The sequence below is a fragment of the Apis cerana genome, linkage group LG11 (assembly GCF_029169275.1).
Source record: "Apis cerana isolate GH-2021 linkage group LG11, AcerK_1.0, whole genome shotgun sequence".
Classification (NCBI taxonomy): Eukaryota; Metazoa; Arthropoda; class Insecta; order Hymenoptera; family Apidae; genus Apis; species Apis cerana.
In genome coordinates, this window is record NC_083862.1 from 1084630 (window position 1) to 1104019 (window position 19390).

The following is a 19390-nucleotide window of genomic DNA, read 5'->3' on the forward strand; positions in this document are numbered from 1 at the left end:
TGTAATAAGAAAGAATAAAATTCTATCGGAATTATATAATAATATTAAAAATTGAGATTTTAATACAAAGACTTGAAATTTTAAAATCTAATGGTTCCGTACGAATGGAGGAAGAAGAATTTGAATTGAATAAAAGATAATTACCTGTTCGAGTGATGGATGATCGTCTTGTCCTCTTGAGAGAAGCACTGATTCTAATTTCGCGTTATCCATTAAAGGATTTAAAAAAACTTTCACGAAGCAAACACTGATTCTAATTTCGCGTTATCCGTTTAAGGATTTAAGAAAACTTTTACGAAGCAAACACTAATTCTATTAACCGCATTGCACGCGGTCACAAATATTGTTGCCTTGTAATTTCAAGGCTAATGAAATGAAGTCTATCGATACCTTTAACAAAAAGAAAAAAACATTAAATATAATTTTTTTCTTATAAAATATAAAAATATAAATAAAATATAAAGAATTAATGAATTGAAAGAAAATATGAAATAATAACCTCTTCGCGTGATGGATGATCATCTAATTCTTTTGATGCACTGATTCTACTCTGTACCGAAAACGAATATTTAAAAAAGAAAAAAAAATAAAAGACTATTAACCGTTCGTTTATATTACAATCGTCGAATAAATACCGACTCTAATTTCGCTAATTTTATAGAAGAATTATAAAGAAACTTTTACGAAACAAACACTGATTCTACCGATCGCATTGCACGCGATCACAAAAATATTTTCAAAACAAAATTCTCTAAAAATAAAGTTGCATTAATAGGATGGGATAAAAGAAAAATGATATACGTACGAAATTTCAAATTTTACTGCGTCATTATGATGGCGTCCATATTGGAATTTTTCCCGCTTTCGAAGCTAACCCAAAAATTAACAGCCTAACGAAATAAAATCAAAACTATCAAATAAGAGCATAAAATGTATAAAATATATAAAATGAACCAAAAATATTAAAATAAAATATCGATCAAGCATAAATTTCACTTTAAAATGTTAAAATATGAAATATTCGTAACACTAACCTGTTACACTAAAATATAGATAAAATATAGATAAATGAAAGAAAAAGAATAATTTAGTCACCAAAGAAATTTCTAATTACGATAACAAACATGTATTAATAACACACACTAATATATAAACAATAAAGAACAATTATGGAAATAAATACTACGCAATAGATAAATCACACACTTCGCGAAAACACGACGCAGCCAAGCACTACAATTATCGTTACGACAGTGATATCTCGCACTCAATTTCGATTATCGAAATACAAGGAAACGCGATCGATAATTCGACAACAAATCGAAACTTGTCGAACGTGTTACGAACGAATCTCAATTTCTTGAAAAAACAGTATAACAAAAAATGTTTACAATTTTAAGTATAACAGACGAAAGAAAAATATATATCCATATAAACAATACAATTAGATACATTTGGAAAATGAATATGTATTATTGAAATAATTCGATGAAATAAAATATATTACGACCAACTATTGTACATTCATTTTTCAATACGAAGAAAAAGATAAAAGAAATCTATCCGAAATACGTCTATTTTTACGAAAAGAAATAAAATGTTATTACCTAATATACGGGAAAATTATCAGCTATAAATCATCATGACACGTGCATGCTATACATACAGCATTATTCCTTCGATACAATCGAATTATAATTTGCACAAATAAAAATACAAAACCGAAAAATAAATGTATATAATTAAAATTATGTTAAAATAAAACAATAACCATTTGAAATCTTGATTGAAAAACTCATAATATACGCAATACGAGTAATACCGGTAACCTCAACAATCAAGTAGTGGATCGAAGGAAGAAACACAAAGAAACTCGAAAGATTAAATAATTTTGTTGTCACAATGTTTAATATAGCGTACAAATTCCACAATAAAGTAAGAATAAATAGAATTAAGTACTTACTGCGTAATTGAGATCACTCGCACCGGTAATACGTCTTCTCTCGATGATTTTCGGCAAAAGTATGACGCCACGCGCTAGAGATTTTCTTACAAGCTTTCTGATTGGTTAAAACAATGCGAACCTATTTACTTAACCGCGCGAAAATCAAAACATTGTTATACATATATAATATTAATTATATAACATTAATTATAGTTTCCTATATATTGAAATTATACGAAGGTCCATTTCTGAAAAATATAATAAGAATTAAATACAAAAATTAATTTAACATAAAAATTAATCAAATTGAAGAGAATTAAAAGCATAATAAAAGAATTTAAAATAGAAATTAAATAAAATATATAATTATAACATATTAAATAAATATGCAATAATAAAAAAAAAGAAAATACAAAAATTCATTAAATTAGGGAAACCTGAAACAGAGAAAAATGAATTAAAGCGTAGTTCTTAGCTTGGCATCCTTTTCAAAAAAAAATTACTAGCAAAAATTATTGAATCTTTTTAATAAAATATTTTTCATTCATACTCTTTTTAAAAGAAAATTTTGAAAAGGAAAATTTTGGAAAACGATGCCAATTACCAGGTCTCACCAACGAGGAGGTGACTACGCATCGAGACCTACCTAAACCTAAATAATAAAAACAAAACAATAAAATTAATTATATAAATTAATTAAAAACATATAAAACAATTAGAAGCAAATAAAACATATAAAACACATAAAATATAAATTAAACATACAAAGTATAAATGACAAATATCAATTAAATTAAAAGATATATACAAAACAAGAAAAAAATAACATGTAAAAATTAAACAAATCTGAAACAAAATAAATAAATTAACGTACAATTATTTTTACAATAATCTTTACAAAAGTTTTTTACATTCGTCGCTCGCTTACTTAATTTACATCTTAATATTAAATCTTAAATCTATAACATCGTAACAAAAATACTCTCATACAACTTAAAGCGAAGAAAATACAATTATAACTAATCATTTATTTATTTCTTATTTATTAAAATTGCAATGCTCGATGAAAGGGAATCCCAGTATTTAAAAATGAAGCAAACAAACGCAAGAACATCGAAGAAGAAACGTAAAACACGATCGATAAAAATGAAGAAGAAATAAAAAAAAAAACGAACGAATCACTGTCTCCCTCGCATCACGACTTACATCAATGGACTCACAAAATCACGTCAGACAGATGATACTTGCCAGTCGTCAATAGAAGGTTACGACGGCGACCTAACAACCGAACGCCTCCCAACGACACGGGAAGGAGCATAGAGTTTTAAACTCTAGACCACCAGAATCGAATTACAAAGACACGTTCGACCACCAGGCCTAACTCTGATCGAGCACTCCAAGTTGCCAATCGAACAGAGCGCGGACCTTCGATTGGCCACCGGAAGTAGAGCACCCGTCCAACGATTTCCGCCATTGTTGCGCGACACGTGGTTGACGGTGACTTAATGGAAGAGAGGAAACAACTAACTCGTAAGAGACAAGGAACGATGAAAAAGAAATAAGAAATAAACGAGCAATTCGCAAAAGTGGAGATGAATAAATAATGAAAACGAATCGAGATTTATTTTAAAGTTAAAAAAAAAAAAATTGAAACTTTTATTCTTCGCTTTAAGTTATAAAGAGTGTATTTTTGTTCGAATTTGCGATAAACTTAAACTATCTTATAATCTATCTTATAATCTATACTTAAAATTAAAACGCATCCCACGACGATCCCACGATGCCCCCGCGGGGGGGTCTAATAAAGTGGTACCTGCAGTCCAGTCCAGACGACCAAAAAATCTCCCAAGGGAAATTTGGAGGAGTCTGGACCGGATTGCGGGTACTGCGTAGTTCTTGGCTCGGTATCGAATTTTAAAAAAGATTTATCTTTGGAAAATTTTCGCGCAGGAAATTTTTCAAAGATTAATCCAACGAAAAATTCGATACCGATTACCAGGTCTCACCACGAGGAGGTGACTACGCGAACGAGACCCATTAAAAGTTAAATAAATTATAAAAATAAATAAAACTAAATAAAGATAAATAAATTATAATAATTATAATAATGTTACAGTGATATACAATAGTAGTAAAAATTAACATTTTTAATAAAGAAGACTTGAAGCTTTTAAAATCTATATCTAATGGAAGAAGAATTTGAATAGAAGGTAGTTACCTGTTCGAATGATGGATGATTGATCTTGATATCTTGAAAGAAGCACTGATTCTAATTTCGCGTTATCCGTTTAGGGATTTAAAAAAACTTTCACGAAGCAAACACTGACTCTATTAACCGCATTGCACGCGGTCATAAAAATTTGCTGAAAATAAAATTGTATTAATGGAGAGGGATGGGAAAATATATAATTTCGAAAGAATTTTACTTTTTTTTCTATGGAGCATTTGTTAAAAAAAAATATTGTTCTAAGATTATTAATCATCAATAAATGAATTAATAAATATAAAAATAAGAAAAAATATAAATAAATATACGAGTAAGTAAATGATAAAGTAAATAAAGTAAATAAGGAAGTAAGGAAATAAATTAAAAAATAAAAATAAAAGACAGAAATAAATGTGAAAAGTAAATGAATAACGAAATAAATTAAAAAAATAAAATAAAAATAAACGAAGACATAAATAAATATGAAGGATAAACGATAAAATAAATGAATGAGGGAATAAATTAAAAAATAAAATAAAAATAAACGAAGACATAAATATGAAGAATAAACGATGAAGTAAATGAATAATGAAATAAATTAAAAAAATAAAATAAAAATAAATGAAGACATAAATAAATACGAAGAATAAACGATAAAGTAAAGAAATAAAGAAATAATAAAATAAATTAAAAAATAAAAAAAATAAAAAACGAAGGCATAAATAAATATGAAGAATAAACGATAAAGTAAATGAATAACGAAATAAATTAAAAAAATAAAATAAAAATAAACGAAGACATAAATAAATATAAAAAATAAACGATAAAGTAAATAAATAATGAAATAATAAAATAAATTAAAAAATAAAAAAAGTAAAAAACGAAGGCATAAATAAATGTGAAAAATAAAGGATGAAGTATGCGAATAACGAAATAAATTAAAAAAATAAAATAAAAATAAACGAAGACATAAATAAATGTGAAAAATAAACGATGAAGTATGTGAATAACGAAATAAGTTAAAAAAATAAAATAAAAATAAACGAAGGCATAAATAAATGTAAATAAATAAAGAAATAATAAAATAAATTAAAAAATCAAGAAAATAAAAAACGAAGACATAAATAAATGTGAAGAATAAACGATAAAGTAAATAACGAAATAAATTAAAAAAATAAAATAAAAATAAACGAAGACATAAATAAATGTGAAAAATAAACGATAAAGTAAACGAATAACGAAATAAATTTAAAAAATAAAATAAAAATAAACGAAGGCATAAATAAATATGAAAAGTAAACGTTGAAGTATGTGAATAACGAAATAAATTAAAAAATAAAATAAAAATAAACGAAGACATAAATAAATACGAAGAATAAACGATAAAGTAAATAAATAAGGAAATAATAAAATAAATTAAAAAATAAAAAAAATAAAAAACGAAGACATAAATAAATGTGAAAAATAAACGATAAAGTATGTGAATAACGAAATAAAAAAATAAATTAAAAATGAACGTATAAATAAGGAAATAATAGAATTAAAAAATGGAGAAATAAAAAAAGAAGAAATTGGAAATAAATAAAAATGTAAATAAATAATTAAAAATGAAAAAATAATGATAAAATAATAAATTAAACAGACGAATTAATAAATGAATAAATAATTAAATAAACAAATATATTAAATGTTAATCGAATATTGTTTAAAAAAAATGTTCCCTATTTTATCTAAAATTATTCAAAATTATAATATCGATCGATAGATTAGTTCGGAAACGAATGACCTGCTCGCTGTGCTCTGCCTTATATTTATACCTGCGGTACGGTTACGAAATTTAACGACGCCGCCCGATCTTTATCGATTACCTTAAAAATGATTTTTTCGATACTGCGATCAATAATTTGAGAAATTTTTTAATGTTTACTATTAATTAAAGAATTTTACAATTTATTGCAACGATAAATATAATTATTATTACATTTTTATTAATTAAAATTAGATTTATAATTTCTATAATATTAATTTTCGATTTATGTCGATATTAAAATATTCCAAGTTTTATTTTAAACTTTAAATATTTTATATTTGATTGTTATTTGTTATTTGGCTAATGTAATTTTTTAATAAAGTTTCAAAAAAACCTTATATTTATATTTTTACTCAAAAGTCTTAAGATTTAAAATATTTACATTTCTATAGATATTAATTTTCGTTTTATATCTGTATTAAAATATTCTATTTAATATTTTAAAGTTTAAATATTTTCCATTTATTTAAATATAATTCGATTTTCAATAAAACTTTTCGATAAAATTTCAATAAAGCTTTATATTTTGTGATAACAAGAAAGAATTATTATTTTATTTCAAATAAAAAAAATATATTTTATTAAAATTTTTATTTATCAATTTATATCGAATTAATAAAGTTTAAATTAATAAATTTTCTATTTATTTAAATATAATTCGATTTTCAATAAAACTTTTGATAAAATTTCAATAAAGCTTTATATTTTGTGATAACAAGAAAGAATTATTATTTTATTTCAAATAAAAAAAATATATTTTATTAAAATTTTTATTTATCAATTTATATCGAATTAATAAAGTTTAAATTAATAAATTTTCCATTTATTTAAATATAATTCGATTTTTAATAAAACTTTTTGATAAAATTTCAATAAAGCTTTATATTTTGTGATAACAAGAAAGAATTATTATTTTATTTCAAATAAAAAAAATATATTTTATTAAAATTTTTATTTATCAATTTATATCGAATTAATAAAGTTTAAATTAATAAATTTTCCATTTATTTAAATATAATTCGATTTTCAATAAAACTTTTTGATAAAATTTCAATAAAGCTTTATATTTTGTGATAACAAGAAAGAATTATTATTTTATTTCAAATAAAAAAAATATATTTTATTAAAATTTTTATTTATCAATTTATATCGAATTAATAAAGTTTAAATTAATAAATTTTCCATTTATTTAAATATAATTCGATTTTTAATAAAACTTTTTGATAAAATTTCAATAAAGCTTTATATTTTGTGATAACAAGAAAGAATTATTATTTTATTTCAAATAAAAAAATATATTTTATTAAAATTTTTATTTATCAATTTATATCAAATTAATAAAGTTTAAATATTTTCCATTTATTTAAATATAATTCGATTTTTAATAAAACTTTTTGATAAAATTTCAATAAAGCTTTATATTTTGTGATAACAAGAAAGATTATTATTATTTTCTTTCAAATAAAAAAAATATATTTTATTAAAATTTTTATTTATCAATTTATATCGAATTAATATTTGTTAATAATTTATTAATGTTTTTTTCAACCTTTAAACAAATATTTTAAGCAAATATTTTTTATAAAGAATGAAATTAGAAAAAAGTAATAAAATATTAAAACTTAATATTAAATAAAATATTAAAACCATTTGTTATTTGTTATTTGAATTTCTTCAAGTCCCAAAAAATTAAAATATAATCGAACCGTTGTCAATAACAATGTAAATCGATTTTCCTCGGTTTTCTTATTGCACAATTGTAATTAACATTTAATCTAAGTTACATAATCGAAGATCTTCTTCTCTCGTTTCAGGCTGCGGAGGGTTTTGTCTTCGTGGTGGGCTGTGATCGTGGAAGAATCCTTTACGTATCCGAGTCTGTTTTACAGACACTCAACTATTCTCAGGTATCCAATCTCTGCTTACTTTCATAATAAAATAGGGTAAGATTTTCATTTCAAAAATCTAAAAAACAAAAATAATATAACAACTGATAAAATATAGATAATTTCCTTAAAATGAATTTGATATATTCAATTATTTTATATCATTTTTACACGAATTATATTTGGTTTCTTTTCTGATCAAAAAATTATATACTTTTTATATATTTTAAAATTACACAATTTTTATATCTGTACAGGGTGACCTGTTGGGTCAAAGTTGGTTCGATATCCTGCATCCAAAAGATGTAGCCAAGGTAAAGGAACAGTTGTCCTCTTCGGATCTTAGTCCACGTGAACGGTTAATAGATGCCAAAAGTACGTACCAATATTACACAGCATTATACATAACATTATGTACTTTAAAAGTCATTCAAAAAACGACAAAGAAAACCATGCCATTAAAGTCACTTTTGATTCATCTTGATATCTCAATCGGTTGTCGAGTTATAAACACTTGAGGTGGCCATAAAGTTTAAATAGAAATTAAACATGAATGGTTAAATTATGAATGGACTGATTTAATGGTTCAGCGACCTATATTTTTCCCTGAAAATGCGTATATCCTTTCAGAAAACTATCTGTTATTTATTCATCCAGAACTTGAGATAAATCAATGAAAATAAATATACAAGAGAGAAATCCGAATAAACGAAAAGATCTCCCTAATTTTCAGTCAAACTTTAACTTATAAATTACACATAAGATATATTTACTCCTAGTGAAAATTATTACTTATAACGATCTTATTAACGATACATTTTGCAATTATAATCGTGGGAGATTCATTCAAAACAATTCCTTCTTACATACCTTTACCTTGCCTGAAATAAATCAGAACGATGTCTGAACATTTTCAAATTAATGTCATTATGAAAGAGGCTCGTGCCAAGAGGAGGAAGACAATGCTCATTATGCGTGGATCTCCAAGATGTTACGCTACTACGATTAAGTCCTGCGTGTCGTTAATCATCGACACTTGTTGCGTCGGAATTAATAAAGCAGAGGATCGGAGCCAGGAAAACGAGCGCTGACACTTCTGATGGCCGATTGATCAAACGTCGAAGCGCCATTGTAACGATAAGAGGTGTGCACATAAGAATGGCGGTAATTGCGAGATTTGTATTCGAAACGACATATTACTTAATGCCGACCATCCATTCTGATGTTTCAAATAGAGTAATTGGCTAAAATTATGGATGTATCCCCGTTGTGAAATGATTAGGTCCGGATTATTGATGGGTAAGAAGTAAGGATATATCGTCGTATTATTCTTCTGCGAGTCTTGCAGAAATGTTAAGGTTGAGATTTTCAAATGGAGTCCAAGTTACAGAAGCGTCTTGAGCAATAGATCCGTGCTTAACATGGATGTGAATCATCGGCCAGCGATTCTGTAAAGCATAAATAAATGAGAATTGCAGTTTCAGGTGAAATGTTAAAGTTGATATTGTGAGATTTTTCGAACGAACCGACTGGTTGAAGTTATATATACGTTCGTTTCGTAACATCGTAATCTCTGCTTGCAACGGCTTTGCTTTCGGCTAAGAATAAATTATCGTAAATAATTTTATGCCTACGCTTTCATTCAAATTACGGTAGTCGTTTTATTTTAACGCGATGTTAATCGAGAACTTTGGTACGTTTGCTCGTTGCTAGCTTATCTGTCGTTTGTTGTTTCTGGGTAAAAATAAGAGAAAAAGCGGTTGCATAACGCGATTAATGCTTAACAAACTTCCACCAGATAAATGAAAAATATGTCCATTGCATATCTGTAAAATGTTTATATATATATATATATTTGTAATTTAAAAAAAGACATGTTTGAATACTAAACTTGGTTAAATATTTATTTCTTTGATGTCCATAACGTGTGATTTATTTAAATTCGTTTCTTTTTTCTTTTTTTTTTTTTTTTTTACGATTCACTTTTTATGAAAGATTTATTATTTTAAGCGTAATATAAATTTACTCGAATGAACGAATCAAAGAAATTTCTATGCAAAACGAGGGAATTAAATATAATTTATCGCCTTGTCTAACAAGATTTTTTAAACAAGATTATTTTACTTATTTGCATTTACGATTCATTCGTAATTATTTAAAACGAATTATACGAATTTGATTAAGGCAAGGATTACTTCTTTGAATGAAAAATTGAAATGAACGATAATCGAAGCGTTAACCCATAATATTAATCACGCTTGGAAAAGTGTTCATACCATAAATTGACTTGAAACTAATTTTATCTCTTTTAGCAATTTCATTAATTTTAATTGAAAAATAAAACGGCTAAATTTATTGGCTAAATATTTGTTACAATTTCAATGTTAATTTACATCCATTCATAAATCGATCCGAGAAATTTTATAAAAAGGATAAAATATCGGAATTAGTGCGTGCCTGTCTTCGAGCCGCCTTTTACACTCCTTCCATCATCCATTCAAGGCCGATTTGACAGCAAATATGCGATACGCGCCATGCACGCGTGCATTTCTCTTCCAGGAAATTATGCGAAAAACTTTTTGATATTGGCACGCATCGATACCTGTACGAACGCAGGCAGGAGTAAGAAACGAGAACGAGAACATTTTCTTATAAATATAAAATGTTAAAGTATTACTTAATCTTACTAGAATATTATTTACGATTTATTATTCCATAGAACCGTCTAAATAATTTTCAGAGGAACGAAATTTGCATTAAAACGAATATAATTGCAGGAATAATGATACGTTAAATACGTCAAAGTGTGTTGCTGTTACAGCAATGTTGCCTGTAAAAACGGACGTGCCCCAAGGTGTATCGAGGTTGTGCCCTGGCGCGCGGAGATCTTTCTTCTGCAGAATGAAGCGGAAGGTCGAAGGGATACGTTGCGGCGAATTGCAAGTGAAGGAGGAATCCGAGTCGGCGAGCGGATGTCATCGACGAAAGAAGCAACAAAACGTTGGCAAGTGTTTTAAAATAAAATTTAAAGCGACAAATTCGAACTTGCTCCATCTTTAAGGGCGAGTAAAATTTATGAAAAGAATACCTCTGATGGAAATTCATGTTGATACTGTTCTGAATCGTAGAACGCATTCAATATTTAACGCGAGGCTCGAGATCTTCTGCTCGAATATTTTCCGGTTCGCTCGTCAAAGATGAATGGCGGACGCTATTTCAAAGAGAGGTTAAAGAGAATCGTTTCATACGTGTAAAATGTTGCAGTGTGTTAAGATATATCTGAAAATAGATATTTGAAAATGATTATTCCAGTTATTAATCTTGAAAGAATATTAAAAAAATTCAATCTCCTGGATGGTACAACCTTGCACAATTTTAAACAAGCTTATGCATTTGATTTTATCAAACTGATAACTGATTATTCAATATTTTTGCAGACTGGAAGTACTGTGTGATTCAATGTACTGGGTATTTGAAGTCGTGGGCGCCCGCAAAAATCGACCTCGAAGAACACGAGGGTGACGGAGACGGGGAGGCTTGCAATTTATCGTGTTTGGTAGCAGTTGGTCGGTTACAGTCCACAATTCCGACATCTTTGCCTAAGAAGCCTCGTTTGAGATCCATCAAGTTCGTTTCGAGACATGCGATGGACGGTAAATTCCTCTTCGTCGACCAAAGGTTAATATTCTAATCACTTTCTTAATTATTTATTCATTTATACAATTTTCAATATCTCTCTCTCGTTTTTAAAAAGAAAATATTAAAATAGTGGACTGGAACAGCAACGACAAATATTTGTTTAAATATTCTTCCTGTTGAAATTACGTAACAATAATAATGATAATAAATTTAAATAAATCTTGATGACAAGTAAAAAGTATTTACAGGGCTACGTTAGTGTTAGGTTTCCTGCCACAAGAGCTACTTGGAACGAGCATGTACGAATATTACCACCACGATGACATCCCTCATTTGGCGGAATCTCATAAAGCTGCTCTTCAAGCATCCGAGAGTGTCAGCACACAGGTAAGTTACCATGTTACTCATCGACACTCTTTTGCAATGATAATGATCATCATTTTAAATTTTAATTCCCGCTATTCTATTAATTGAGTCAATGTTGTCTCCACTGTACATGCATTTTCAATTTATTTTGAACCGTTGAATTGTTTATCCTTGCGTTTTCTGAAAATGTTTCCAATTTTGAACGAGAAAGTATATTTAATATGTAGTTGTAATCTTTAAAATTGTTAGATATCATATTTGTATATTAAAGTAGATTTTCAATCGAATAATGATTCAAAATTTCTATTTAATACGTAGAAATTTCATGGAACAAATTTCTGTACAGATATACAGGTTTAGGACTAAAGGTGCAAGCTTTGTCAAGCTTCAATCCGAGTGGAAATCTTTCAGAAATCCATGGACCAAAGATATCGAGTACCTAATAGCTAAGAACTCTGTCACTTCGTAAGTATCGATGATATTTTCTCTTTTAATCAACATCTCTATATCGAACACAAATATATAAAATGATATCTTTTAATGAAAATGATTGTGTGTTCAGCAATGACTCCCGATCGATCACAAGTAGTGGGAACAGATCTGAGGATTCCAGTGTTCAAGGCAATTACGACTACTTTGCACAAAGTGAGTGTAAAATACATGCTTGGTGTAATTTGCGTAATTATATTTGACTTGGTTAAACTCGTTTCGTTTCACGCGTCGAAAAATAATCGTAGGTAATGGCGGATTAGAAAGATTGATCTCGAGTCACGTAGAGGTAAGTAAAATTGGACGACAAATAGCTGAGGAAGTTCTGGATCTTCAAAGACGCGGTGAGGATTCTTCTTCCGGTAGCAGTCCTGGACCGGAATCTGCTTTATTAAATACAGAGGTAGTTATAACCATGGAAATTCCAGTTAAAAATTCTTGATTCCCTTTGAGATATGAAACAAACAATTTATTATATTTTTAATTTCAATGATCTTTACCGCGTTTAATATCAATATACCATTTTTATATCATTTCAATAATCATTTCAATGTCCCTTAGATTATTAAGATCGAACGTTACGTATTTTTATCATCATGAATGTTCGAGTATATAAATCGTATCAATTGATCAAAGGAAATTGAATAAGTATTTTAATCGGACATTGAAGGCCAGATTAAACCATCGATGATAGTTTTCTGTTTAATTTGTACTTTTTCCCCTTACAAGTCACAAATCACTACAACTGCATCGCCGGAGAGGGTGCAGGATGTGGCACAGTCAACCAGAGGCAGCAACAACAGCAGCAGTAATCCTACACCAACGTACAACCACATTGCAAACAACTTGCAGCTGAACAGCATCGCGAACGACCAAGGTCATAGCTATTACTGTCTCTAAGGAGTCGTTTTCTTGGTGTGTAGTGTGATTGCCGGATTTACCAAAAAAGATTAGGTCGCTCAGAGAAAAAAGATGATCAAGCTTTCGCTTGATAGATCGATTTCAAACGCGAAACTACAGTTTTCTTTGAACGAAATTGGGCGAAGGAAGTTCGTTCTGATGGCTCAGATATTTAATTCGAATTAATCTCAAGATAGATAATAATATTTATAATGTCTTTATGAAAGTAAATTAATTTCATTGTAATACAAATTTTATTTCTTTTTTTTTCTCTTTTATATATAACTCATCTCAAAACATCTCATTACGTGGACTGTTCATTATGAAAATGATGTAGGTCCTAGAAAAAAATTGAAAAAAATGAATAATTTATATAAAATCATTTTAATATTTTTGAAAAAAATTAAAACAACTAACCCTTAAATATCTCTTAAATACAAAAAGAATAGACTTACAGCACTTTTTAAATAAATGGTCCATATAAATAGCAATATGATCAACTTCGATAATTTTTCAAAGGTTCGAACATCCAGCAATCAAGCCCGCAATACAATTCTATTTTCCTTTTTTTCTCTTTTTAGCATAACGTTATAGTTCTAATAATAACGTTCACAGCAACACCGCGCGGACATTTTTGAATTGATCGTTGCGTATAACATAACATCCACCCCCTTTTAGGAGCGTCACCAGACGAAGGACACGAAACTACTTTTTTAACTAAGGATGTGATGGATATGATTGGTGGTACCACGATTAACGAATCGCCAAACCCAGTGCCATCTGATGGTAACGACGAGGCAGCAATGGCAGTGATAATGAGCCTTCTAGAGGCAGATGCAGGTTTAGGTGGTCCTGTGGACTTTTCTGGCTTACCTTGGCCGCTTCCATAGTACATTTTAATCCCTCTATTCGTGTGAACTGAAATTTCAAGTGTCGAAAATAACTTATGCCTATATGGAAGTTAGAAGTGTGTGTGTACATAATAGTATCAAGTGTGTGGACCAAGTTGACGTTCTTTCGATTTTTCTTGTTTTTGTTCTCATTGTGCTTGAGTACTTGATCAATCTTCAATTGTGTCTATATTCCAATTTAATGGAAAGTAGTGCACGAACGTCACCATGAATCGTTTTTCATTTGTTTCGAAGCAGTTGAAATATTCTTGGTGCTGAGATGGTGCTGCTTTAAGGAATACATAAATCGTTGAACATTTTAGTTTTATAGACATATCATTTCTGTGATCAAAAATGAAATATCAAACGTACAGAATGATTAATATATACATACGTAAATTGAAATGAACATCTATGTTCATTTTTATAGAAAATATATAAATTGAGACTGATCCAAAATTATTTTTTGGTAGCAGTCGATGAGAGATGAAGCATCATAAATAATAATGATAATTCAGAATAATTCGTAAATAGAATTATAATTCCCTCTGAAAATGAAATCAATATTTTTTTAATATCAGTCAATATCGGATCGTTAAATGATTTCCTTTCATAATTTGTAATTAAACGTATGCTGTTTTACGTTTTTGTACAAAATTAAATACGATTTAAATATTGTAATAAATTAATTTTTATCATAATATCTTAGTCTGATTTATTATTAATTAAATAGTTATTTAGAAATGTCAATTTCGAATTTTCGCTCAAGAGTTTCGCGCGATAATATTAGGTCTCCTACCTCAATTTGTATTTTATTGTAATGTATCAATCTACTTCCGCCTATTTTTCATCTTCAATAAAAAAAAAAAAATACACAAAATCACTCGGTAATTCTAGATTTCATCGAGACTATGAAAATAATTATTGCAAAATTAATTTATTTTATAACACCTTAATAATCAAATTTTCTGTATAAATAAATTCCATAACATTTTTTCAAAATTCATAAATGATGAAATTATTTTCAATTATTTTTTATACATCTATGAAAAAAAAAATAAAATAACTGTAATGAAATCTGCAATGAAATTATCATAAATATTTATTTGAAAAAAATAAATATTTCACATAGTTTCGAAGATATTTAGAAAAGAACGAATACCATACACCGATAATTGCTTCAAAGAAATAATTACATAAATATTTATATGTATATAGTATATTCATTGCACACTGTCCGTTTCGTAAGGCGAGGATTTAGGTTAACTGTACATATATGTATTCGAGATCTTTTTCACAGTAATCTATATAAATGTTTTGTCACTAGATGCAAATCAACGGATCATTTTACAATTATCGACCGCATCGTAAAAAGTGTTTTATTAAATAGTTTCCGGCAAATATATCGAGGAACGAATCAAGAGTGAGGAGATCGAAGTTCCTGTTCGTTATTTAGCGACAAATTATTGTTGCCTGTAAATATGTATTCTTACAGAACACGTGATATACGATATATAGCGTACCTAATTAAATTATAAGAAACCATAAAACAATATCGAATATTTCACAAATTGTAAACAATGTTTATCACGAGATAAACAATTCTTCATATTTCTTTATATGTCACAAATATATTGTTTTTAGGAAATGTTTTTATAACAATTAAATAAAATATAATGATGATTAAAAATCCATGAACGTAATGAACATATTTTTGATGTAAAATAGTGTTTTATGATAATACTGACATTTTTTTCATTAAAATTTTTAAAAATGTCATTTTCTTTTACTATTTACAAGCACGATAAAATCGAATGAAAATTCAATATTCAATTTGACATTTATTATAATAAATACCAAAAGAATTTTTTATTTTGAAAATTAAGTTTACATTTTCTATAAACAAAATTTCATATCGATATAATTTTTTCTCATAAATAATCGTACTATTTCTTATATTTTTGTTGTAAAATGGAGAGAAAAGAATATAATAAAACTGATGAAATTATTTTACGATGCAATTAAGTGAATCGATCGAATAAAAATCATGAGTTATATAATGTTATATAAAAATAATGTACATAAAGCGTGTATAATAGTGATAATAGTATATATATATATATACTATAAATGGTACTTTAAAAAATAAATGTTACTATATAAAAAATTATTTGATCACACTACTAAGTGTAGTGTAGAAAAAATGCTTAAAGATTGTAATTGTTTTTATATAAAATTTTTCATTGTAAATCTTCCGAAATAAACAAATTACTGCTTTTACAAAAACTTATTGACATATGAGTGAGAAAATTAAAAAATTTAAAACAGTTTTGCCATCAATAATTTTTTTATATGTTTTAATCAATTCACTCACAAAATAAAATATAAATTTTGAATAAAAATGTCTAGTTTACATTTATTTCAAGCTATTTACAATTATTTTTGTCAGATGAATCATAAAAGAAAATATTTCATTTATATACATTAAAAATATGAAAATAGCAAGTTAAAAATATATCAATAATTTTAATAGTTATTTTCTTTTTTATCTTGATTCTTCCACTTTGATTTCTTTATCTATCTTTATTTCATTTTCAAAAGATTCTAATTTTATAGAATGTTTATGCTTCTTATGTTTTATTGGAGAATCTTCCATATTATCATTTACTTCGTGTATATATGTATTGTTTAATTTTTCTATCTTAATTTCTTTATCGATTTCATTTTCAAAACTATCCAATTTTGGAGAATGTTTATGTTTTCTATGTTGTTTTTTTGGAGAACTTTCTATATCATCATGTACTTTATATACATATGTATTATTTAATTCTTCCATCTTAATTTCTTTTTCAAAGGATTCCAATTTTATAGAATGTTTATGCTTTTTATGCTGTTTCTTTGGAGATTCTTTTATATCATCATTTACATCATATATATATGTATTATTCAGTTCTTCTAATTTAATTTTTTTATCTGTTTCATTATCAGATATTTCCATCTTTATAGAACGTTTATTCTTTCTATGTTTCTTTAAAAAGTTTTCTGTACTATTATTTATTTCATGTAAATCAGTGTTATTCCATTCTTCCAGTTTAACATTTCTATCTATTTCATTTTCAGAAGTTTCCAAATTTAAAGAATGTTTATTTTTTTTACGTTGTTTTTTTGGAGAATTTTTCATCACATTATCATTTACTTCATGAATATTTGAGTCATTTAATTTTTCTATTTTAATTTCTTTTTCTAATTCATTTTTAAAAACATTTTTATGTTTCTTATGTTGTTTTTTTGGAGAGTCTCTTATATCATTTACTTCATACATATATGTGTCGTCTAATTTTTCCACTTTAATTTTTTTGTCCATTTCATTTTCAAAAGCATTTAATGTTAGAAAATGTTTATGTTTCTTTTGTTGTGTTTTTGAAGAATCATTTATATCATCATTTACTTCATGTATGTATGTATCATTTAATTCTTCTATTTTAATTTCTTTGTCTGTTTTATTTTCAAAAGCATTCACTTTTGAAGTATTTTTATGTTTCTTATGTTGTTTCCTTGAAGAGTCTTCATCATTTATATCATGTGCATATATATCATTAGATTCTTCCAACTTAATTTTCTTTGAACTTTTTTTATTTGGACTTATTGAATTTCTTACATATTTATTTGTACTGAAATCATCTAAAGAAGTATCAATATCATCTAAGTTTTTTCTTTTCTCAGATTTTATTTTTATATTAGATTTATTTTCGAGTATTTCATTTGAATGAAAATCATTTGTATAATCATGTATAGTTTCCAATTTAGATATAGATTCATTGATTTCTTTAATTTTTTTATCATTTTTTTTACTTTTTTTCTTTTTTTCACAATATTTAATTGACTCTTCTTGTTCATAGTTTTTCTTTGATTTTTTTTGTTGAACAATTTCTTTCTTTATTTGTGATATATTTTCATCAGAAGAATTTTTATCAGACTCAGATGTAAAATATGTATTCTTTGTATGTTTAGTATTTGTTTCTGAAACATTATTAACTGAAATTTCATTTTGAATAATATTTTCAGTAGATGATTTATTATTAATGTTTTTATGCATTAATCGACATCCATGTAAATAATCACTGAAATAATAGTAAAAAATTTATTATAAAATTTAATCATTATATAGAAAACAATGAAAAATATTATAAAGATGATCTCTTCTTGAATAAATAGTAACATTATTTTAAAAAACTTTAAAATTAATTTTTAAATATTATTATTAAATAATTATTAATTATTAAAATTAATAAATTATTAAAATTAATAAATTAATAAATTAATTATTAATTAATTAAAATTAATTTTTAAATATTATTATTAAATATACTTACTCTGAATTTAAAACTCCACGAATAAATGGTAATTTACTTGTAAAATCAAGAAGTGTTACTTGAAATCTCACTTCTTGGCCTATTTCAAGATTATCACCTGGCCAATTTTCTTCATTATCTGATTTTGGAATTGACACATTAAATGCTTTATGTACAAGTATCCCAACATGATCCAATCCCTTTTTATTCACTATTCCTACAAATAATCTATTGATAAGCAAACATTTAGAAACTTCATTATAACAAATATATTACCTTTCAATGTACACCCAAGCTTAGGTCTAAATATATAAAAATCTGCTTCAATATCAACATGAATGAAACATGAATCATAAAATATTTCTCCCAATGGTGTTAACAATTTAGGATTTTTATAAGCTAACAAAAATCCCTTTAAACTGCAATAAACATAACCTATATATTATATATAAACATAACCATATATTTGTTAGCTTTTTACATTTTATTTAAAGTTGTATTATTGGATTTCTAGTGAAGAATATATTTCATGAAAATTATACGTACTCAGTATCATAGGAATTTAAATTCGAACTTAAAATTTCATTCAAAGCAGCATTTATATTTGTTAAATGGAATGGATGTAAACCAAAATGTTTTGTAAATTTTTCAAAATACACACAACAATCTTCATCTTCCAAAAGACCTGTAAGTTCCAAAATGGACCACGTAATTCCTGTATATGCTTTAAATTTCATGTTTATTCATTAAAAAATGAAAATGAATTACACTCCCGCGTAAAGCATATGTGAGGTTATATCTATGTTTGGCCGGTTCAATAGACAAGTGGCAAAATTGACGCAGACATTCAAGAATCTTATTTAAATACAAAATAAATATTAATATTTAATTGCTATAACAAATTATT

At 26.5% G+C, this 19390-nt stretch overlaps 2 protein-coding genes and 1 long non-coding RNA gene across 9 annotated transcripts in view; 1 reads left to right on the forward strand and 2 right to left on the reverse strand.

Moving 5' to 3' along the window:
* LOC107998504 (uncharacterized) overlaps positions 1 to 1405 on the reverse strand; it is a 130660-nt gene extending 129255 nt beyond the window's left edge. For 2 of the 3 annotated variants that reach the window (XR_009831728.1, XR_009831727.1), the window contains exons 1-2: positions 500 to 1405; positions 145 to 390 (exon numbers count right to left, since the gene is read on the reverse strand). This is a non-coding gene — a long non-coding RNA (uncharacterized LOC107998504). The remainder of the gene's footprint in view (positions 1 to 144; positions 391 to 499) is intronic. The other variant, XR_009831730.1, reaches the window with a different exon arrangement.
* Positions 1 to 14832, forward strand: part of LOC107998496 (protein cycle) — a 41710-nt gene extending 26878 nt beyond the window's left edge. For 4 of the 5 annotated variants that reach the window (XM_062081215.1, XM_062081216.1, XM_062081210.1 and 1 more), the window contains 10 exons: positions 7776 to 7868; positions 8105 to 8222; positions 10669 to 10851; positions 11285 to 11525; positions 11735 to 11873; positions 12199 to 12317; positions 12415 to 12497; positions 12590 to 12744; positions 13071 to 13218; positions 13920 to 14832. In XM_062081215.1, coding sequence (XP_061937199.1) covers positions 7776 to 7868; positions 8105 to 8222; positions 10669 to 10851; positions 11285 to 11525; positions 11735 to 11873; positions 12199 to 12317; positions 12415 to 12497; positions 12590 to 12744; positions 13071 to 13218; positions 13920 to 14131 — 1491 coding nt within the window. In that variant the 3' untranslated portion in view covers positions 14132 to 14832. Of the gene's footprint in view, positions 1 to 7775; positions 7869 to 8104; positions 8223 to 10668; positions 10852 to 11284; positions 11526 to 11734; positions 11874 to 12198; positions 12318 to 12414; positions 12498 to 12589; positions 12745 to 13070; positions 13257 to 13822 lie in introns of all 5 variants that reach the window. The other variant, XM_062081214.1, reaches the window with a different exon arrangement.
* Positions 14833 to 16459: 1627 nt separating this feature from the next.
* On the reverse strand, positions 16460 to 19228 carry LOC107998505 (putative histone-lysine N-methyltransferase 1). The gene is made up of 4 exons (XM_017057815.3): positions 19030 to 19228; positions 18760 to 18902; positions 18505 to 18700; positions 16460 to 18252 (listed from the first exon to the last, which is right to left on the reverse strand). The coding sequence occupies exons 1-4, from the start codon at positions 19218 to 19220 to the stop codon at positions 16677 to 16679; spliced, it is 2106 nt and encodes a 701-aa protein (XP_016913304.1). The 5' UTR covers positions 19221 to 19228; the 3' UTR covers positions 16460 to 16676.
* Between the last annotated feature and the right edge of the window lie 162 nt (positions 19229 to 19390).

Excerpts from the sequence above, each read along its gene's own strand:
- LOC107998505 (XM_017057815.3), bottom strand. The coding sequence starts at position 19,220 with ATGAAATTTAAAGCATATACAGGAATTACGTGGTCCATTTTGGAACTT. Across the intron at positions 18,903-19,029 it reads TTAAATTCCTATGATACTGA|TTTAAAGGGATTTTTGTTAG; the intron begins GTACGTATAATT and ends TGTTTATTGCAG. Across the intron at positions 18,253-18,504 it reads CGTGGAGTTTTAAATTCAGA|TGATTATTTACATGGATGTC; the intron begins GTAAGTATATTT and ends CTATTATTTCAG.